Source organism: Serinus canaria, chromosome 12 (assembly GCF_022539315.1).
Source record: "Serinus canaria isolate serCan28SL12 chromosome 12, serCan2020, whole genome shotgun sequence".
In the NCBI taxonomy this organism is placed as follows: domain Eukaryota; kingdom Metazoa; phylum Chordata; class Aves; order Passeriformes; family Fringillidae; genus Serinus; species Serinus canaria.
The window spans coordinates 12,463,616-12,488,050 of record NC_066326.1 but is presented as its reverse complement, the minus strand read 5'-3'; the positions used below and the strand labels follow the sequence as shown (position 1 = coordinate 12,488,050).

Sequence of the window (24,435 nt, the reverse complement as noted above, 5' to 3'; positions counted from 1 at the left end):
AACTCCTGCATATAAGAGGGGCTTATGAAGTTTTACTAACATACCTAAGAACAGACTATGAGGAAAAATAATCTGAGCTTTAAGAAACTCAGCTTTTCTTGGACCTGTATGTCAAAAACACCTTAAGCAACCACAGGAGTTGTCATACTGGAAGTTATCCTCTGGCAAGAGACCACATACAAAAAGTTTCAAGTGAAAACAAGGTTTGTATATGGAGATAGAAATGCATGTGGGACAATTTAGTTTGTAATTGAAAGCACACAGAGTGTTTTCTGAAAAGAACTACTGAAAGTCCACTTTTACCAGAATTCTTGAAAATTTATTTCTTTTCTTTGTAGATGGAATAAAACTCCTGGGGGATAATTTCTGTTTTGCACAGTACCATTAATCTCTTGTTCTCTTATCAAAATAACTTCCCCAAATTCAGAAAAAGGGAAGAGTTATTGCTTTACACATATTTTCAGAAAAAGAAACTTTGACAATAAACAATTTTCTCCCTTTTCACCATATTCTTTAAGGAGGCATACCAAAATGCTTGAGTGTCTGCAGTAAAGGAAGGCCATATATTTGTTTTCAGATGTAGTCCATCAGAATCAGTAAACAGATGTTCCAACTGCTGCTTACGTTTCTGCAAAGCAAATACACTCTAGAAACATCTTGGCTAAAAATGTTTCTCTTTTCAGTGCATATAAAGCTTTAAAACTGCATGGAAAAATATGCCTTTTTTAAAAAAAGGTAAATGTTAAAATAGTCATTTATTAGTAACTCAGGTGCACTAAAAGGAGTCACTTAATTTGCAGTAGGACACATAAATGAAACATTGTTGGGAGTTATAAACCAGGATTTTCAGCTATTTGGTTTTGGGTGCGGGGATCTTTTTTTAGAAGACTATCTTTTATTAAAATCACATCTTCAAATTCTTAAAATGCAAAATCCTTGTTACAAATCCTTTGTGTAATCCATAGCGTTTAAAAAATCCTTATCCAACACATCCATTATTTTAAAGACTTATTTCCACTACTTCCCTCCCATTTAGAAGCTTGAGCACACAAAGAACTTTTTAATAAGGCTGAAAAAGAAAGCAATATCCCACCAGTTTTGGAATAAGTGTAACACTAACCATGGAGTAATAATGGAATTCCACCTTAGGGTGTAACTAAGAATAGACTTCCCTTGCTCCTGCCATCAAAAGCATACAGGCAACGCTTCAAAGGGTAAAGGCACAACAAAGATTACTAAATACACTCCCAAGATCCAGAACACACAGTAGAGATGCTGCTGTGTGCCAGCTCCACTCTTCATAAATAATAAAAAACCAAAGCAATCTAAACATGGACAGTACTGCGAGATAGGATGTTACCAGCAGTGCCAACACACAGTGCTTGTGGTGTTTCTATAGCCACTCCATCTAAATAGAGGAAAGCAGTTTTCCAGCAGTTCTTTCTATACCCACACAGCTAACCTCCTGATAGCTTCCTTAAACAAGCTGAAACCTAAGAGTTCTGTCCTAGAAAAACAAAAAGACAAAGGGTGATATCCTGTTAAGTGCTTTCCCCACCTTCCAACCTATGCACACATCCAGCAATACTTATTTAATTTCTTTTCTGCACCAGTGTTCCTCTTCAGCCTGATTGCAGATGCAAAACCAATTTAAATTATTAATTTAAGAACTTAAGTTTTCAAATGGCCACAAAACAGCCCTGCCAAAACCAGACTTAGGCTCGACAACTCAATGCCAGAAGTACTACATATTTCACACACTTGCTGCACAGAGTTCTTAAGGTTACTGCAGAATGTCTCAGCTGGTGTTAACATGCACAGAACTTCAAACATGTGTTCACTTTTCTGGTAGAAATCCTTTTATAAACTTAACATTGAGAAAACATCAATCACTGTAAACAGCCTGAGCCAACCCAGGGGAGTGCTGGCCCACCCCCATGTTGCAGTCATACTTCAAATTTATTGGCACAGGATTTTTTAATTTTGAAAAGCATAGCTGTAGCCACTAATGTCCAGACTTATTAATGGATATACTCTTTTGTTATTACCTTTTCTAGCCTACATTTTCATGTCTCTTTTCCCTTCATATGGACTTGGTGAAATTACTAGCTAAAGTAACTTACAGGTTTGATTTTCAGTTGCCTAATTCTTCAGGAAGTGCTTTTCTAAATATGGGTGAGTTTTATTTACACGCATTTAAAATAACTGCTGGCTTTGGCTATTTAGTATTTAAACTTAACCAGCAAAGCCAGCAAACATCAGAGTTAATAAGACTTCAAATGTGTTACCTCATTGGCTCTGTGCTACACCGAGCTTTTTAATATGCAAATTAAGTTTTGTGACAATATTTGTGGCATCCAAGGGCCCATATTGAGACAAATAGTATCCAATACCTCAGTCAATGGGATTGAGCACAGCCTCAGCAGCTCACAGATGGCACCAGGCTGTTGGTTGGGAAGGGATGGGTGAGAGGGGCAGTGACAGGCTGCAGGAATGTGCTCCTGGGAGCCCCCAAGGGCCAGGTCCTGCAGCTGGGTGGGGGCAATGCCCAGTATCAGAACAGGCGGGTGATGAGCGAGGGCATGGAGAGCAGTGCTGCAGAAAAGGGGTGGAGAGAGTGGTGGATGAAAACTTAAGATATTATTTTCTAACAAAGATTACACTTATCATAATGTCATGTAACAGAATGTCAAAGCTCTAAGTTAACAACATAATCTCCCCTAGATGTTCAGGAAAATGTCATCTCTACATTCCCAAGTGTTCTATATAGCTGTTGGGTTATGCAAATGTATAGCAGAGAGGGACATGAGAGCAGTAACCTAAAGAGATAAGGCATGGATAATTTTTCACACAATTTGAGTGATGAGCATGCTTTGGCAGGTGGGCATTTTGGTTTGGTTTTTTTTTGTTTGTTTGTTTTTTGGGTTTTTTTAATTGTAAATAGCATGTGTTTTAACCTAAAGCTAAAATTTTTATGCTTGTCAAAAGAACTCATCACACCACGATCTCCCTAAAAAAAGAAAGAAATTCATTTGCATTGACTTTTTTAAAAAAATCCTATTTTTGGATCTGTCAGAAACTGAATTTAAGGCACCCACCAATTCAATGCAGCTCTGCCTCTCAGTTGAGATTTGCCAGCCAAGTCAGTCTTTCTCAAGAGGGACTTGAGAAAAAGGGAAGAGTGAGGGTAATGTCTAAACATTTGAGAATGCAGAACACTTATTTCATTCTGAAATTATAGGAACACATTAAAATCAGAAAAATAGAGTTGATTGTATATGAGAATATTGGAGTGAAGGAAACAATACCAATGTCCTCCGCCACAGCCTTGCTGCACAGACTGTGTTCCACCACAACTACAGAACTGTATTTCATATAGGAAATGTAGTCATATAGGAAACAACCTCCACAGGTAGTTTACTGAATATTTATCACCCTCTGAAGTTTTTGAAGAGTCTCTTAAACTGAAGCTCATATATCAGCTCACAATAATTTAAAAAAGAAAAAGGGATAAAATCCACTTAGCACCTGCTCCAATTCTTTTTCCATTGCCTGGGAAACTAAGTGTTGCTTGGTAACTCAAATCCATCTGTTCAAATTTCCTCTGCCAGTCTTCAATTTTTATCAGAACAGAAATACCCACACAAGAACTGAATATATGATCAGAAAAAAAAAACACCAACAAAAAAAACTATTTTATCACTGCATAAAATATACATCAGTTCCAACAGATCTGTTTTTAAATTATGGCACAGTGAAAAGTGTCTGATATTGTCTCTCAGGAACAACAACACTTCATATCGCAGATAACTTTTAAGAATGGGAAAAGAAATTCTTTATTTTATTCCTTTTCCTTACCTCAGGGCAACACAAGGAGCAAGACAGCACTTCCTCACACAGATCAGACTTCACCTTTCCTGTATCTATATGCTGCCATGAATACCTATAGACCAGGGGCTGAGGGACAGTTTTAAAACTACTTCCCTGTGCACCAGTACTCTAAATAAATGCTGAATGAAGAAATACTATAAATACATCCAAATGCTTCGTTTTTTTCCAGAGATGTAAATGAAAAGAATCTTGACCAAAATTACTGCTATTATTTCTTGTGATTAAAAACAGACCCTAAAGGAGAATTTTCAAAACTCTGTGAATCCATGTAATGATGCTTGCATAGGTTAAGACTGGAAAACTGGCAAATAGAGAAAAAACTGCATGTTGACATTGGATACTAAATTCTGTGCAGAAGACATGATTACATGTATTCCAAAAAACCCACCATGTTCCAAACAGAAGTGGCAGCAATAATAAAGCAGTGTTATCTATGTTTTCCATGTTTTACATTTTTTAGGCACAAAACTTACCTCAGTATAGGTACAGGTTTTGGTTTGTTTTGATAACTTTTGAAGTCACTATTACAGAAGCCTGAATGCAGCAGGTACAGTTTCAACAAATAAAACTGCCTTCACATACTGATAAAAAATTTCAATGCTATGTATTATCTGATTTCTATATATTTTTAAACTCAAAAACTTTGAATTACTGCTATTATAAATATCTTTTGTCATATTTGTTTCAAAAGAGAGGCAGAGTCAGCTCAAGGCTTTTCAGAGTAATACTTCGTTTTAGGAGAACTTCATAAAGAAGACGGCTTAATGTTTTCTTCTCTCAGCCCTTCTTCTGAAGAACACATTCTCTCTTTTATGTGGAGCATAGGTCACTGTAATGCTCATGACCAGCCCAGAGGTACTGCAGGGACCTCAATTCATACCCAAGAAGGAGCTTTCTCTTTTTTACCATTTCCCCTTTCCCTTGTACATTGAAATTAGAGCTTAACTCAGTCTAAGGCAAGTATGGGATGCATAGACAAGACACCATCAACCCTTTCAAGCTCTGGTTCATACACTGAAGAATATATAAAAAGCAGAGGGGTTACAAGTAGCCAAAAGTTTCAGCTTAGATATTTTTGAACTTCCAGAATAAAAAACTCTACACATTCATTCCTCCCCCCTTGCAGGATTTGCACATATTGATCAGCAACATCATTAAATAGACACCTTTACATGGACCTTTACATGCCTGTATACATTTCATACAATGTTAACTATAGATATCACAATATCACTTGCTATTCCACAAAATGGTCATTTTTAATCATCAAAGTGGCAAACTTCCCACTCTTTGTAGGAAACCAGAACAATTTATCCACCCCACAGCCTCTCCCTTTCTGCTTACTGCACAGTTATGAACACCACTCCCATTTTCATTAAAAACTTACAACTCATCACTAATCAAAAAACCAAAAGCACATTCATTTTATGTGTAAAAATACAGACATTTCCCATAAGCAGACACATCCTGTCACTAAGTTATTCCAACAGCATTTTGATCATCCATTATATCTACTTCTCATTTTAAGGTGGGAAGGAAGGTCAGAACACACATTCAGTGTTTTATGCAGAGCTACCCCATCCACCCAGTCTATCGACTGCACAACCCCAGCAATCCCACTCAAGAACTGTTTCCTCATCAGGACAGGGAAAGGCAACTCATGGGACACCTTATGTGCCAGAAGGAATCAGGATGTACAGTTTTAGGAATCCACAGTGGTGCCTCCTTCCAGGATCAGGAAAGCACACACAGTGCTCCCCTTCAGCTTTGAGCAGCACAGGGATACACTGCACTGCTTCCCAGGGGAGTTCTAATGGCAATAGATTCCTTTTATTTATACCAGTTGGTTAACAAGTCTAACTCATTATTTATGAAAATACTTCTGACATAGAGAAATTATTTTGATGCCATTTTGATTCAATTAGCTGGTGATCCCCATGACATGCAAAAGTCTCACTGGTAAGCAGAGATATGTAGAATAGAAACAGAATTCTCAACATGCTAAAAGACTCTTGTTAAAGTCATTGCAGTCAATAAACCATTTCTTCAAGGTTTGTCTTACACTAAACATGTTCTCTAGTACAATTACAAGCCAAAATTCCACTTCAGAACACTTTTTGGCCACCACAAATGCCAAAAGCATAAAATAGCAGCAACAGAAATGAGAAAGGATATGCAATAATATAAGCAAAATGACCAATAAAAGCGTTGGTTTACTTTTCCACTCTAACTATGTGAAAAAGACTGGTTTTGTACAACTGTGAAAATACCTTCAGTTTGACAAGGAAATTTGCAACACAGGCTGGCAGAAGAATCTAGTGTTACTATGGAGATTTGATTTGCTGAGTTTCACTTCAAAAGAGCCATGCTCTTTGGAAAACACAGTTGCTAAAGATTCCTTAGCCATAATGAGAAAAGTCAATCTAAAAACATCTTGATCTCTACTTAGCACTTAATGCACTAAGTCTATATACTGTTGACAAAATTAGCATAATGAAACTTGCAGGTAAGTGTATACCAGATAAATTCTTTTCAGAATATTCTATGACCTAAAACTCATAATAGAAAACAAAGAAAACTTTAGTCTGTGTGCTGACACATATGGATTGTGATATGCATAGCAAAGGAGAACCAACCTTTTCCTGACTTTTACATACATTTCAAAAAACATCTCACAGACATATTAATAATGTAGTTCTGAAATAGCTGTGCAAAAAGTGCAAAATAAGGGAGAATTACAAAATTTAACTCAACAGTTTCTTGCCAAGTCTCCACCTTAAAGACTACTATACTTTAGGGGACGAAATAATTTTCTTTCATCAATTACAATTAAGCCTAGTTATTAAAACATAAATATTAATGCTGTTAACTCAGTGATTATCAAGTTAACAGAAAATTTCTGTGCACTGAGGCTGCAGTGAGCTATTGCCCCTCGCTTTTATATATTTATGGTTCACCCATCCATCAATTTTACACTTTTCTTCTGATACTTCTGCTGGAGTTAGGCATCTTTAAAGGCTGACACTTCTCTTTAGAGATTCTGTAACTCATACTGACTATTCTTTTCTTTCCACTCTCCCTTCACACTACAGAGCAACAACTCTTAACCTCAATACCACCTGAAATGTTTGATTTCTTATTTATTTCATTTTTCTTTCTTAAAGTTTTTATAGCCTTAGACAAGGTCAGTCCTAACAATTCTTTCAAATGTGGCAGTTTGTTTTCTATGCCTTCCCAAACATCCCTGTGAGGAATTTGATCTAGGCCTTCTGTAAATCACTAGGGAGTTTGAATCTGACACTGGTTTAAGCACACAGTACTCAATGGACATGCCAAATCTTCATTCTAGATAGAAATGCCATTCATACATGTTCCATAGCTTCAATTCACTGCCTAAGACACATTTAGGAACTCTCAACAAGTACCAATTTACCAAATTGTCACTAAATGAAAAAAAAGAAAAAAATCTGCTAAATTACCCAGTAAATCTATAAATTGGCAGATTTTCTTTAATTTAAATATAGCAGTAGGCTGATAATAACCATTACCCAAGCTCTACTGGCATCAGATAAAAACAGCTTATAAAAAAGACATTTTGGCACAAGATAATTCAAAACAAAGAGTTCCAGATAATTTAAGGGTTAAAAACTATAAGAGGTAGGTTAACTGTACAGAGAAGAGAGAAACTGTGTGGAGTAAGAACAGAAACCTAGAGAAAAAAGTTAGCTGGTGGAAAATTGCCAACTACATAACTCTGTTGACATATTACAGAAACAATTTATTCCATAGTTTACTTACTGCATTACTTCTTGGTTAAATACTATCTGGTTATTTACAGCTCTCTATGGACTCTCACAATAGAGTCAGGCAGATTTTCTAGGCCCCTATATCTTACCACACAGCCTCCATTTTCAAAATCACTTCTTCACATATCCTGCCAATTGATGGACTTATCCCACTAACGTCAAAAATTCTTGGCACCAACTCCTACCTAACAGCAATATCTTCAGGATCAGGTCCACAGTCAGTTCCTCAGCATGCCACAGGCTCCCTTTACAGGCATTATTAATTTTCTATCTGGATATTGCTCTGTGCCTTTTTTCAGAAGGCTGGATTTCAGGGCTGAACTCTGGCTCTCAGCAGGTCTCTGTGAACCAATGGTTTGAATCTTTCCTTATTTACATCAGAACAAGTGTAATTCTAGTCAGTGACATCACTGCAGCAAAGTCATTGCAGACTAAATCATGTGCAACTCTGTGAAGTATAACCATGGATATGAGGATCTTCCTGTATTTAGAGGCAATAAAAATGAAATGGATGTAACATTTTCATTTAGTAGCAAACACGTCAACAATTAAGCATCATTCTACGTTAGATCTCTTACTTGCACTTGTCTCTTTCACTGCTCAAGTCCTCCACATGCCATATCTCTGTAAACACAGTTTTGGAAGTGTATTATTCTATGAAAAACCTAGCACTAAAGTTTCTTTGCAATTTTAATGAAAACATACTTAAAAATAACTATGTTTTATATACTTTTATTGAAAATTCTTTGTCTTATTGCATTTCGATGACAGCATTTTCTTTAGAACAGTTTACAACATAAGGACATTTTTGTACAAAAAAAATGCATGCAATCTAATCCTTCTTCTCACAGGTTTCTTCTAATCCTCTTATTTTTCATGTTTTCTGCGAGGAAAACGATGGTACACAGCACGAGCTCATCACAGGGTGACCTAAGAGAAAGAATGGTACAATGATGGTGTAATTTATTTTATTTTACAGAGCAATTAGGTAAAACTATTGTGATACTGTATGTCATTAATATCTATCATGTAACATTCTTAGAAGCAGCTACTCTATAGGCCTCATATCATATGGCCAGAATTACAAGCCAAGGAACTGCATCATTACCTGCCTCCATTTAGTCTTTCAAGTTGGGATCATCAATTCCTTTTTCTGACCTTCCTCCTATGCAATGCATTTCCTACCAAATGTTAAGAATCTGGAAGACAAGAAAAGGGAAAAAGAACCTAAATTGATCTGTAGCTCCTTACATTATTCAACCCCTTAAAATAAAAAAGGCAAACAGAGAAATTAAAATATAACGATAAAGTAAATTTAATTGAAAAATTAGAAAAGAAAAATATTCCCAGATACATGCACAAATTGTTAGCTCTGTGATCACAAACATAAATATGAGTGTGATTGACAAATAATTCATTCACTGTAGCAAACTTACCACAGAAAGGCTGGTAGGACTTCTGTGGTTCACTGGGAAGACTGGGCCACTCTGAGGGCCCCCCTTTAGCTCTTCTGCTACACCCTGATGTTCTCCTCATCTGCAAATGTATTCATGCAGGACAATCTCTATATTCAGAATAAGTACATTTTATGGGGTTCTTCTGAATTGATCAATGACTGGTTCACAAAATGAGAAATGGTCAAGTTAATGAGGGTTTTTTTGCTCAGGAACCAGACCTGAATAAGGTTCAAAATGTCACTTCTGAGTTCTCTTACCTATCTATAGGAAGAGGAACTAAGTCTCAATATCTTTCTCTCTTTTCTTGAGCATATTAATGCTACCAAATTTGTTAGAATAGCTTTTAAAAACAGTTCTTGGAAAGTCAACTCAATTATCACAGCTCATCTGGTTGTAAACAAGTAATCTGTTTATTCACAATAAACAATACTTCAGAGGTTAGAATTAAAGAATTTTTCTCACAATGCTGTTTTGCTTATGCATTTCTCAGGGGGTTGGCTGTTATGTTGGTTTGGGATGGGTCTTTTTTTAATATTTAAGACTCATATGAATTACTTTTATCTTAGATTACTCAACAGCCTTACTCGAGGTAATGACTTCCTGATAGTCGTATGGGTTTCCAATACTTTCAAACCAAATATTCTAGGCACAGTGTTTAAACATGGTCATGCTCAATTACCAACATCTAAATACAGATATTTATATCCATATTTGGCTGTTAATCATTATTTACCTATACCCATCTGAATTGTCAAAGTTTTCTTTATTGGCAAATACCAGGCGAAGAAAAAGTGGACTCTGTACTTCTATCATTAGATTAGTTCTATAAGGTCATTAAATTTGAGGTGACAGTAGACCAGAACTTTTAAGCCAGAGTGAGAAGAGACTTTGCCTCAGGGTAAGGCCTAAAGAACACAGCAAGAACTACTGAGACACAGTAGCAATAGCTGGAGAGAGGACAAATTGTTTTCTAGATAACACAACTTATACAATTAACCTCATGGCATTTCCTTACTATTTAAAGACCTGTGACTTCAGAATCTGAGAAACTCTAATCTAAACCAAACAATGTGAATAGTCTCATGGCTGGAAGGTGGGATATCTCAAAAGTAAGTCTCAAAGATTTAATTGCAATTTTTAAGGATAGGTACTCAAAATAAAATATTTACATGAAAACGTCCTCGCAACAGTGGAAAGAACTGCAGGCATCCATCAGCTCCTTTCTGCAAGTGTTCAGAATGTCTCTAATACTGACAGCACTAAGATACAAATTGTTTGCTGAAAATGGAAATATATCTGAATTACAGAACATTCTTTGTCTTCCTCTTGGAACTCAGTTTAATGAGGATGTTCACTGTCCTTCCAGTCCCAAGTAGCTCAGCTCAGTACACTTGTACTGGCTACCTTCACTAGGGCTGGACATCCTCAAATATCCACCTGGGAAACATGAGATTGCCATGAACACAGAGCTTCTGTCAAACTGCTGCAAAGCTACTGAGCTTTCTTTCCAGTAATTCTGAAAAATCCCAAGGTACTATGGAAAAAGCATTTACCATTTAAATAGAGTTTGAGGACTAGAAGTCTCATGGTACATTACAGTATCACAAAGAAAACTCTCCCCTTTGGTTTTGCAGATTGTGAGAGTTTTGCACATTTTTAAAGCACAAATTCTGAATTTTCACATGAATACATATAAAACTCACTGGGCTTCAAAGGTCCAGGCCCTGAAAATATCTTGTGTGGCCTTTATATTCTAAATTTATTTCTCAAATTTTTTTCAGTCTCCTTCAACCATAAAGAAATTAAGATCATATCCTATTAAGTTCCAAATAACCTAAAATACCAGCAGAACCTATTCAAAGAAGCCAAGCAAAATCTGGAACAGGTACATCTCACTGCTACTTCTCAGACCACTTCTCTGGTGATATTACATGAAAACAAAGCATCTTAAATATTTTAAGTTACAAAATTGGACTTTGTCAAGATTTAAGCAAAATCATAAAAACAGTTGTTCAAAGGATTTGCCTTTGAAAAAAAAGGATTTGCCTGGAAAAAAAAAAAAACCTGCTGAGATTTTAATGCCAGTAATTTCCAACAGAGAACATTTAACAGAAAGCAGTCTGGGCACAGCTCAGATTACAAGTGAATGTATTTTACACTGAAGCTTTTGCATTACCATAACACATTATCTCATATAATTAGATTTTTCCAAAACCTCTAGAAAATGAACTTTCCACATGCTCTGGATTTTTGTTTATTGTCTAAACCTGGTGTGCACAAACTAAACAATGCATTGTGGTAGCAGGAATTATGAAAGAGCAACACTACAGCCTAATGGCCTATAGAAACAGTTCTGTAAAACCATCATTATCTGTAGCACAATATGTCTTAAACATATCACAGACTTTTAGTTTTGATCTTTATATCAAAAAGGGCAGAGATTAAAAAACCTCACCTAATATAATTCCCCAAAATTTCCTTAGTACCAAACACCTAAGCTCCAAAACTATTCTGCTGCTGCTATGATAATGTACATGCAGTCTAAAAATCACTGAACAAACTGCATTTTTCACATGCCACCCACCAAGCTGCAGTATAAGACTTTTCTCAGTTACTTTCTGATATTTTTGCCTTTCCTATTTTCTTGCTATTTAGCAATGAACAGATGGCCCACTAAAAAATAAATAAATAAAGCACAGCCCATACTGTACCAGTCCATGAGCTACTAAAAAAAAAAGTTTAAAACTATCTCTTAATTCAGTGCTATTTTATCTTAACACGTAAAGCAAGACAGACTTTCACTAAAAAGTCAAAGAATTGCTTGCTCATTTAACCCCAACTGAGAAAACAAACAAAAAAGTTAGATTTGATTTCTCAGTGCATTAAATTAGGCAAGATTAACAGATTCATATCTAAGCACACTATATTTTGGCTCAGCTGTTATGGTACAATGACATCTCAAACAGCTTTTGACATGTGCTTTCAAGACAAAGCAATATATTGCTTCCAGTTATCACCTGTAGTGTTGACAATTATGAAAAATTAACGACACCTCATTATTTTCCCTCCTTCCTCCAAGATCAATCATTACTTCAGTTCCTTTTCAAGAAATCCCCAACCAGTCCCTGAAAAATCCCAAAGAACTTTGTTCTTTACAGGTCATTTCCTGCTTTTTTATCTTGCTGGTTTCCAGGTTAGGTGAGACTCTGTCTCGGTGTGACAACATCTAAAATCTCATGTCCTTCAGGAACTTGCCAGCAGCAAGAAATACAAGTGTAATGTAATAATGACTTCCAGTTCTGTCATCACATTGAACAATCCCAATACAAATTACTTTGTTCAGGTACCAGAGTACATAAATCCACTCTTAATAAACTGGTTTAACACAGCTGAGAATACAATGAAAACTTTCAAATATATTTCCTTTTCCTAGCAAGCTTTTGATAGGCTGTTCACGCAAGAAAGCATTGGAAAAACTATTTTCTGAAGTACATCTCTATAACTGCCAGGTGTTCTGTAAGACTCCACAGTTACAACATGTTCAGTGTATGCATTGCCTCTCCTTCACAGCAAGTGTCATTTTTTCAAATTTATTTTAACACCAAGAATCATGATGTAAAGTGCTTCAAATCTTAAATGTTGGAAGGCACAATTTACACATCCGGAGCTCTGAAGGCATGCAAAATACAGACAGTTCAATTTTATTTCTGAAAACAAAAAAGGTGTTCTATAGAGAATTACATTCCTACACTCAAAACCTCACCATTTTCTTCTTTCTAACATTTACATAAATTTTATTGTGACACTAAAGAAAAGTTACTTCTGCATTTGGAAATGTTCATGACAGAAGCATGGGTATTATCACTGTCTCAGAATTATTAGAACATTTAAGGATGCAGTAAGCAAGTTTGAATTTACACTGGAGAAAAAATGAAATACTTGTCTAAAAGATCTTTAAAAGAACATTTGTCAGTCTTCAGAATCCATCTTTTTCATAAGACATTTCACCTAGTACTCCTATCATGCAAGAGAACTAAAATAAATCATCTCCCAAAACATTCTTACAGATCCATTAATACCACAAAATCACTTTATACAAGATGCTATATATGGTGTATTACTTACATAGAATACTATATTCCTGCAGCCAGGAAATGCACTTGGAAAAGAAAGATTCAGAGTGTGTACATTGACACGGATTTGGTGTGTGCTGTCTGTATTTATCTAGATGCAGCTGTCATTCCCAAGCAATTGCTTTAGGAGGAGGTTGGGAAATAAGTGAAGTCCGAGCTGTGCACCAGGCAGGTGGGAGAGCCAGGCAGCCACATGAAGTCACTGCTGTGCTGCACACACCTGGAACAGAGCTGGGAAAACAGCTGCCACTTACTCTGCACCTGCACCAGGGCTACACTCTCAGCATGAGAGAGGGAAGAACAAGGCATGAGTGCTGCTGATCTTTGGGCCCCAAGTACAGATGAGAGTGGAGGAGGGTGTGAAGTTGAATACTGAAAGGTCAGAGAAATCCAGAGAACAAACAAGCTGGTAAACTTGACTTCTTCCAAGTTGCTTGTCCTGGTGTTTCCCACTTAGTGAACCCCAAGCACTATGTAACACTTCAGGAAAGAAAATTTCTGAATAGATGCAGAGACAGATACTTAACAGTAATTCTGAGGGTATTCACAGAGTAACATTTTTAAGCTGTCCTTAGGACTAACAGTTCAGGGAAGAAGGGCTCCAAACCTTCAAACAAAAAGGCTTTTCTGATATCTAAGAGTGTCAAGTAGTTTTCACATTATTTCAATGTGCCTCAAAAGGAATACAGGTTAGCATATAACCTGATTAAATGTTTAATTCTGAAACTTGTCTTGGGCAAAAACTCTGAGTACGGCTTCATCACAATTACCCAATGATGAGACACAGAAAACACCAAAGCAAGCCAAAAGTATCATGGAAAAGTCTCAAATGTTTCAGCCTGATACTGGCTGATACTGTTATTGCTGAAGTCCTCCTTCAAAGTGAAATGGAAAAGGGATGGTAGACAAAACTTCAAAGCATTAGATCTGGAATATTTAAATCAGCTCTGAAAAAGAAGGGGAGGACGTCCTTGTGGAGAGAGAATTCATGCCAGGTCTTTCATAAAGCTGTGAGTTGCTGCAACCTCAAGTTGCAGCAGTCCAGAGAAAGTCCAGGAATACAAATGACTGCCAAGTCTACAATACATAATTGTGACCTGGGTAGAACACAGTCAAAAAAATTTAGCTGTCATAATGGCAAATGCAATTGTTCAAATCATGTATAAAACCTATTTCAATCTGACAGAACAAGCTTTCTTCATAAATTCATTCATGCTGTAAATTGCCTAAATTTTTCTTTCCTGTAGTAAGTATCTATCCAAAAAATGTACATAACTCCTACAGCTGGCAGGCTAAAAATGTTAAGGCAGCTCTTTTGCTGCTCTTCACAGGAGTTTCTGCTGAAAGTGTCAGCATTTTGTAAATAACTAGTAAGCATTTCACAAATATCACAATATCATGATGCACATACCAGTTCCAAACCTGGCTTGGCAGCATTTGCAATTTTACAGCCTACACCTTCCCTTATTTATGGAGTTCATCACTGTCATTCTGCCCAACTATTCTAGCAGGAAGGGATCATAGGCAGTATTCAAACACACTTGACATTAGACCTAAAGCTCCACAAAACTGAATGAAAGATGTTTGTGAAGTTCAACAATCATAAATTCATATACTGGTAATATTCAGCCTGCTAATAATGCACTCATAATTTGTTTCCAAAGAAATAAAAGGGAAGTTTTTATGAAAATTTCTAATGCTTTTTTTTCTAACAGACACAAAAACCACTCAGGCTTTCTGGATGCTTAAACCATTATTTTCTTAGACTTTGCTGGAAAGCAAGCCATTCAGAAAAAAAATGGTTAATAAATTAAAGAAAAATTTTGGATGTGGCACCTGGCTTCCAGATACATGTGATAGAGGCAAGAAACCCCTCCTGCTGAAGGACACAGCAGAAACAAATGATCAAAGTAGCCCCAGTTTGGAATCCTTCCAGAAGCTCCATCTTACCATCCTGAAGCCCACTATTGTTTTGATAAATTCGATGATCTGAGTTGGTGTTAAAAATGAACTTTTTTCCTGGGGGCCTATGCTTGTCTGTTCCCAATCTCTTGGTAAGAATTCCTTTTTCTGGCCAATCATGCTGTGCCTTAATGGTGCAGATGGGGAGGAAGCACTGCCAAGACCTCTGTAAACACTCACAATACTGTTGAGAGGCTGAAAGGTAACATTATTTTGATAATGGTTTCTGAAACTTGTTATCAGCAGAAAATCTTTTCTCTGCCACATGTCCTCCTATGTGAAAATATGCCATCTGCAAGTTGAGAGCTGAAAATTACTCTCTCCAGGCAGATCAGGAACAAGTGAGAACAAACTGATTGCTCTGACTGAAACATGCAGGTGTTCAGTCCACCAAGGCTCTGAAACAGACCAGCATTTTTGTTGGGATAACAATGCATCTGCAATAAAAATCCTTCCCTTCTCTGCTACAATGGTACATTTTTAAACAGAATTTAGATTCTACTTCCTTTGTGAGAAAGCTCTATAAGGGGAAAAAGTTGTTTGTGCCATGTATGTGTAAAGGCACTACAAAATCAGAAAAATTGTCTACCACATATTTGTTCATCATTATGTTGCTCAAGCTACGAAAACCTGCACAAGCATCTTTCATTTGAGGTTCAAAAAAGATTTTATTTTTTAAATATTTTTTTAAAAAAGAGAGATAGAATGAATGCTACATCTTATGGAATTACCAGAGTGGTATCCCCAAGGATACTGTAACTCTTCATCAAAACAGATGTTTAATAGATGACAGCAAAGACAACTGAGCAGATAGTATATTGAGTTTTCTCATCTATTGGACACCTGCACAATCACTTATGAAATAGCAAATAGCAGCAAGCTTAATTAGTCATATTTGGGGACAGAAAACTTCCTCAGCAATGACATTGTCTATGATTCTTAAGATGTAGCAGAGAAATGTGCTTCCTCCATGAAAACACTGTTCTTTTGAATGGCAGCTTCTTCCTCCAGATATTAAAACAAGGAATGCTGGAGCCATGGGAGTGCCCAGTGTCTCACAGGTGCCCCAAGCTGAGAGAGGCTGTGGTTTAATTCAGCACTGCTCAAAACTTGCTAAGACCTGAAATGAGCACTGCTGGTTCCCCGATCTGCTTTCAGATGGGTTGCAGTTGCAGTATCAGAGCAAATATGGTGAAACTCCGACCCATTCAAAGAGGAAAATGACCTCTTAGTTTGCTCTTTCACTTTTGTAAATCAAATGACAATCCTTGACTAACACAATGGGACCAAATTCCAACAATCCCTTCAGACTGCATTCCTGATTTTCTGTAGAAAGCTGCACTATCCTTTTTAGTCCTTTTGCTTTGGTTCTCAGACTCAGCTGTTCTAAACTGCATTCAGATCAGAGACTAAAACAGAATCTGCATGGAATTGTCTCTGCCTTGACTCCCACTCTAAAAGGAGCAATAACAAATAGGGTGAGATTGTCTGTAAAACAAGGCTGAAACACAATCCTCGTTCAAGAGAGCCATCTAGTGCCTTCATGCTCTACATGAAGGATGCAAATCTTCAAGTTAGCTACTGGCTGATTTTTAGGAATTATTTAGGGCCTCATATTTTTTCCCCATACTTTCAAATGCCTGGTAAAGCACCGTTTCATGCTCAGTATCTGAAGACCACTGCTCTAGTTAATAAACCTTGCAAAAATTCAGCAGATAATGAATAAGTAGAAATTTAATTAAGTCAGTATTTGCAGGAATTTGCTGAAAGGATCTCATGAACTGAGAAATTCCTGAAGTTCTCCCTCTAAAGATCATGCATTAGAGAAATATTTTTCCAATGTTTAGTTTTGAGTCAAATAATGAGCAAAAGAAAAAAAAAAACACATATTTTAGCATGCATTCATTGTTATAAGTCTCAAACCTAAGGCCTATGTACTTTTATAAATAAATTTATATTCAGGGAAATCAAATGTGTAAAAGTCAAAGCCAAATTAAACGATGTGACTATAAAAAAGAGATAACTAGATGTTAATTATCTACTAGCAAATGAAAATAATGCATTCTCCACATGCAGACTTTAAGGAGAAAGTTGTGTGAAAAACTTTAGAAAGGGTTTACATTATTAGCTGTGTTCTGCTACCTACAATAAAACTTCCACTTTCATTACTTAAATAAGCCAGCACATACCAAGGCAAAACTCATTTTCTTACACAGAGTTTAAGACTTGTACAAGGAAAAAATTTAGCAAATGAAAAATTTCTTTTTTAGCAGACTAGGGGGTCAGGAGTGAGGAGGTTTTCATCTTTTTAAAGATGAAAAAACATTTTCTTCTTTTCAGTCTTTGCATCCTTGCAAGGGAAAAATGTGCTCACGCATATATATGTATACATACAGACACAGACTCTGGCAGGAGATTAGCCTGTTGCAGTTTTCTGCAACTTCAGCTCCTGTGACAATACTCAGATTTCCAGGCCAGGTAAAAGGCTGAGTGTTTCCTAAGACAAAGGAATTTCAATTCAGCTAACAGTGAGGGTCTAAATCAGAGAAGTGTACACTGGAATTTGAGGGTGGCCAACTCTCCCCTTCCCTGGAAATTCAGCTCTGATTCTAAGAAAATACATTAACACCTCAGAGCTGTGAGTCACCTCCATGAGCTATAGTCATTCATACAAAAAAGGACACGAAGATGGAGCTAGAGAAAGTTAATTACATTATAGAAAAATGAAGTTATTGGCACAGAAATGAGTAGCAGCACATTTACAGAACAGGGAACATGAATAAAACCAAAATTTATCATTTTTCTCTATTTCATTGTGGCTTGTCTCCAAAATCTTAACATGCAACCAGAAAGTAGTAAATGTGTGAACTGAGCAAAGGAGCCTTGCAAAGACAGTATTTTATGTCTGGGGACAACACTTAAATTACATCAATTTAAGCCAGTCTCCAGACTGCCTTCTAAAGGATGCACTTTCCAGGAATGCTGGGAGGATCAATACTGATCACCACCACACACAGAAAGAAACAGAAATCCAGCTTATTTATGAATCTGGTTTTTCCCTCTTCCAAAAAATAATTATTTTAGTTGTTAGTATGAGACATGGCAGTTGCAAACTGACAGCTTTCTCATATATGAGATTCTAAACTACTGGTGGTGGCGTCATGGAGGTCAATCCTGCTTTTAAAGAAAGTAATTTCTAAATGAACAAAGCTTTCCAATTCTTCATGGACTTATGAAAACTATTGCAACCAAGTACCCTGGCAAAAATATCACAGGGCATAGCAAAATCTGAATGGGCTATGTTAGAAGTAACAACTGTTCTCTAGAGCATAATCGGGTTCTGTCTATTTTCTCATATCTCCAGCAACTGGCAACACTGCAGAGTCCTTCTCTATACTTAAGGGGGGGGTCACCTTAAAAACACATATTACTATTGATATTTTGATAAAAAGCAACTGTCTTTAGAGCAAATGATAAGATTAATATTTTGAGTTGAGGCAGGAGAAACAAAAGGAAAGAGATACTAATGAACCTAATAAAAAAGCTCAGTCTAGAATGGTTGTTAATCTGTGTAACCAACTTCAGGGAAGAAACGTTTGGTGTCGATAAAGCATTTCCTTAGTAAATTACTACTGGCTCCAGTGGAAGACATTTACAGTAAACACCAAAAGTCTGCAAGGCATCTGTTCTATTCACAGTGGAAGAAGGAACTTTGCTCCATTAATAACTTTAAAAACATGCAGTAACTAATTCATGATGGCAGTTCAAATCCTATCAGCAGCCTTCGTTATTTGACCAAGCTGAGTTCAAAGATAGAGCAGTTTTAAATAGCCATAGAGCAGTTTTAAATAGCCCCCTGAAAGTTTAGATGTACACTTTAAATTATTATAAAGATGTGTTGTTCTTCTTTCTACTAAATACAAAAAAGCTGTAACTTTAAACCATGAGCAACAACATTATTTTAAGAATACATGTAAGATAAGAGTTAAAATGTGTATATAAAATCCTATATGATCTCAGAATTTGTTTTAGTGAAATTGTATGTTGTACAGAGAGGGCATGTGTAATATACGTGTATGTATATATAATAAAATACTTGCTGGAATTTTAACATTTGACTTCACTAGAGACTTAGTGGGACTTTGCCTTAGGCAAGTTTTTAATAGCAATAATAAAAAAATACTTAATGGTACTTAAGATAAATAATGTGTGGTCACTATGTTTAAAAAAAAGTAATACCAAACATCTGTGCTAGATTTCCACATGATAAAATCCCAGTTCTCCCAAAGTTATAGAGAAACAAATGCTTATTTAAAATTCTAGAAGAGACATGTGATAACCAACTTAAGAACTTTAAGGCAGGCATCTTGTGTTTTCTGACAAGAATGTATATTTAGTGATCTTTATGATATTTAATTCTGAAAATGAAGAAAGTCATCGTATGACGTCACGGCTTCAAGACAGATTTTCAATCACTAACAAACCAAGAACATCCTTTTCCTTAAGTCTACTTGGAAAGACCACTATGTTCCCCACAGAACACATTAATTTTCTTATCAAAGCAAAAGCTATTCATTTTTTTTCAGAAAGCAACAATAAAGTTCATTCATTTGTGATACAGGTGTGTTGAAGAGGTTGTCCTTAATTCCCAATGTTTCAAGACCACTTGCTTCAGTTTCCCTCTCAACATGGTAGTTTAATTCTCTGGTTTAGTCAAAATATTACCCACCAGTGATTATAAACAGTTTTCTACACCACCATGTTGAATTATCTAAAAGATGAACAAAATGAATGAACAAAAGAAGAAATTCTAACTTTGCACTGTTTTAAAGCACTAAGAAATGAACAGCATAAGAGAGAAAATTATGGTTGCATTAGGGGAGAACATAGTCAAAAGCTCAACATGTAAGATTTTACCTTCTTCTAGCTAGGCTGGTCCACAATTAGATTTCATGAACTGAAAAATTCAGATTGAAAGTAACTTTAAATACCAAACGGCAAACGGCTTATGAGAAGTACATCTCTGCATTTACATTTTAATGTAGTGTTGAGGCTGTATAAAATCAGCTGTCTTCAGTTAATTTTTTCCATGTTCAACTTCATTTGCACCATGTTAACTTTTTTCTCCACAGACAGCACTCTTTCTGCTGGAAACTACAGCAGAATCTATCATTGTAAAGGTAAACTGACACAAACAAACCCTCTTTGTTGAATAGCTTCATATGATGCTACACAGCATCATATGAAGTTATCATCCTTGTTTCACAGAATCACCAAGTCATTAAGGTTGGAAGAGACATCCAAAACCATCAAGTCTAAAGTCTTTGAAAAGCTCCACCTTGTCAGTCAGACCATGGCACCGAGTGCTGAACCCAGTCATTTCTTGAACACCTTCAGGGATGGTGACCCCATCACTTCCCCAGGTTGTCCATTCCAGCATTTAACCAAATGAAGGAATTCCCCCTGAATCTTCCCTGGCACAGACAATTTCAAGTGTAGCAGCAGAAACAAAATAGCTAAACTAATTAAAGAGAAGAAACAGCCATCCAGGATTTCATCAAACAGAACATTACACATGGCCCAAAACTAGTTTCTCAGAAATACACTATACTCCAACCTGTAAAAATAAAGAAAGCAGAATATTTTAGATTATATTCTAAAATGACAAATATTTTGTTAAGGGTGTAGAAAAATTAACACAATTCGAATGAATTCTAAATAATTATGAATGAAAGTCATTAAAAATGTATCCAAGTCCTGGCTTACTTTTAAAGCATTTTCAGGAGGAAAAAAAATGTTCAGTAACTCTGCCAGGTGATTTACACAGTTAGGATGAAAAACTACAAACACCAGGGACAGAATAAAAAAAAAAAAAACAATCCACTGGGCAGGCTGCTGCAGAAGATTCAACCCAGTAACCTCTGTTTTATCAGACTGAGAACCTGTATAGTGCAGGATGAAGACTAAAAGCAGAGACAGAAATTCAAATGAGCACTGCAGAACAAGGACTTACCAGGCTACACATAAAGATCAAAGGTTGATCTATTTGGACTTTTAACAAATACGTAATATTTTTAAACTATACATAATGTCTGATGTTACTTCAAAGCATGCAGACAACTTTCCATAACAAGAAAGCAAAAGAAAAAATTTGAACCTCAGTACATTTTCCAAGAGCCAACCAGAAGAATAAAATCTGGAGTCCTGGATAAACAAACAGGCACCTACTAAAACATTTTGTTTCTAAAGAGTTCCTACAGCCTACACATCATACTTCCAGGCTCCCCACAACTTCAAATATGCAGAAACTTAAAAATAAATAAAAACAAAAGCTATAAATACTATGTGCAACAGAAAGAGTTGGAGAGAGAGACCGCACCCAAAGCCTTGAATTCTTATAAAAGCAATGAAATCGTTAGCCAAAATGTCCAAAACATTGGACAGTTCCTGCCAATCTGGCTGGGACAGATTCCAAGCAACAAATCCAGTAAAATTTGAAACCTTGATCACTTACCAAGGTATATCAGCATGTCATTAGCAGTAAATCCCATTCTACACTTGCAGCACTCCAGACAAAAGACAACTTCTATATTCTCATATAAACTGAGAGAGAAACAACACTTTTCCCTGCCCATGAGGACAACTGGGGGGAACACCAAATTAATTCAGTATAAATACAGGAGAAACATGCACAGTCTATAGGTAGTAATAATATCTTCTCTCAGCATGTCCTGGAGTAATCAGTTTAACTAGATGCCAATTGGACTTTACTTGGAAGCTTACATTTCCTCTATTTTTCGAGCTTAATTTAGTTCTACTGTCCTTGATAACCATTCTCATTAGAAACTTTCTTCAAATTTCCTCATGTCCCATATATAGCCAAATTAGGATTCACAAACTTAATTGGCAGTGATACAACAGATGAAATAAAAATCACACAATCACCCATCTTTGAAAACAGAGTGTGTGCAGACCTAAATCCAAAAACTTGTCTGCTAGCTTACAGAACTTATTCCACAACCCTTCCTCATCACATATTCAGTATCATTAGCTGCTTATGCAATTCCTTTCAGAATCCATTAATGCATTACATCAGTTTTTAATTAAAGTTCTGCCTGTGAAAAGATTCAGGATCCACATCTTCACAAGAAAACTTTACTGAAGCGTAAAGTCATGAAATCTTGAAATCATGAAATCTTCCACTTTCTAAGCTTCAAATGGGCAGCAGAAACTACTGAGTCCTCAATGCATATTCTAGGTTAAAGAGGAATATAAGATAAACATAAAATAATTTGTGGACAGCAAAGAAAATATTTTGCCAACAGTCTCTAGGTGTAAAAAGCTGTTCTTAATCTCAAACTTAAGAATTAAGCTCTTGTACTAATTTCATTTGTGCTTTGAGTCGTCTGGCAAACTGGTGTTTGCAGTGACCACACTGCTGCCGAGTTTCTCAGTGAACAGACATGTTTCTCCTGACTTCCCTTGCAGTGTGGAGTTGTCCACAACCTCCCTGCAAATTTTCACCCTCCTTAGCAAGGTCTTTGTGAGGAAGACTGGCCCTGCCTTGTTTGTCTGACAGAGTCACATGAGAACACTGCTGGGATCTAAAGGGGCAGATGGGCTTGACACCAGGCCAGATTTTCTTTCAATTGTACTAATCCAATCATCCCAAATCCAGTCCCAAAAATGCATTTACAAGAGATGTAGGCAGCTGGTGCAGGTGGGCTTGGGATCAAATTTAGGTTTCCTCAAAGGAGAGCACAGTTAGCAGCACGGTGTTTTTATGTGACATTACATATATTTATGCAAAAAGTTGGAGTATCCCCACATGAAAATACATTAGAAATACACATAGGCAGAAGCCTTTGTTTATATGAAAGGAAAATTATTTTAAAACACTCTTTTCAAACACTAGAGGCATAAAAATCCAACACAAAGGTAGCAGGCACTCATGACTCCTTAGAGCAGCAGCAGGTGTCACTTCCCTCTTCAGTAGGTCTGGTCTTCACTTGCCAGATATCACTTCATCAAAATGAAAGGATAAAGAAACTTTGCAAAGCAACATTTCAGAAACAATAAGCCCAAATATACCTACTTCTCTTCCATATTTTCTTATTCTTGCCTTCAAATACCATACAGTCCTGCTGAGTACTTATTACAGATTTAACACAAATGCATGCTATCCTTTAAATCCAAAAATTAGAGCACAAAAAAAACCACTTAAATATTCTAATTATATTTCTAAAACTGCAACAAGTTCCATGCCTATTTTTAATTTAAAAATGTATTTTAAACAAATAAGTGAGTTTTTCATTACCTCTCTAAGATGCATGTTTTCCTTCTCCTTCTGATCTAAAATCACTTCTAAATGATTAACCTGAGATTCAGCCTCTGCCATCCTTCGAGTTCTCTCATTGTCATCTTCCATTCCTTTAGAAGGCAAACCTTTACTTTGCAACATCTCTAGAAGCTTTTTTATTGATTCATCTCTGGCATTTAGTGTTTGCTTTTGTGTTTCAATCCTAAGCTCCATTTCTTCTAGAGTTTTTCTCAACAGGAAGAGCTCTTTAGCTTGTCTATCATGCTCTGCCTGAAGTCTTCGAAAATTCTCCTCCGTGAGCTCAATGGTAAAATGCTCAGCTCCTCGGTTCCCACTTTCTTGCTGGAGAAGATGGTTAAGGTCTCTCTGGGTTCTAAGCTCATCTTGAAGTGCCTGGATTGTCATTTGCAGATGCTGCAATAAAGAAGACAAAAGACAAAAAATTAGCTTAGGATTTGATTGTAGAATTAGTATCTGATTCAAGTTTTGTTGTACGCTGTTACAAAAAGTCATTAGAATTAGTCATGGAAATATATCAAATGATCTTATAAAATATCAAATGCAGGTGACAATATTTGTAATGATATCTTTCAAGTGCTTCTAGAAAGAAAACAGAAGACAACATACACAGACACAAAATAATGTCAGCTACGGATAAAATTAATAGCAACAAACGCAAACACGAGGCAGTGACACATCCATTAGAACAATCAATGTGTACCTACAAAGCTCAAAGACTCAGTATTCCATGTTTTCTAAATTACCTCATAGACTAAAGATAAATCTGTTCTTCATGGTGCTCAACAGTACTGCTGTTCATCAAGTCAATCAAAGCCCTCACTACAATTAAAGGGGACTTTGGGGAG

The 24,435-nt window shown here is 36.4% G+C and overlaps 1 protein-coding gene across 1 annotated transcript in view; it reads right to left on the bottom strand.

Annotated features, from left to right (window-relative positions):
- Positions 1 to 24,435, bottom strand: part of ERC2 (ELKS/RAB6-interacting/CAST family member 2) — a 275,802-nt gene that overhangs the window by 206,747 nt on the left and 44,620 nt on the right. Inside the window, 1 exon segment of the mRNA XM_050979490.1 lies at positions 23,567 to 23,983. Coding sequence (XP_050835447.1) covers positions 23,567 to 23,983 — 417 coding nt within the window.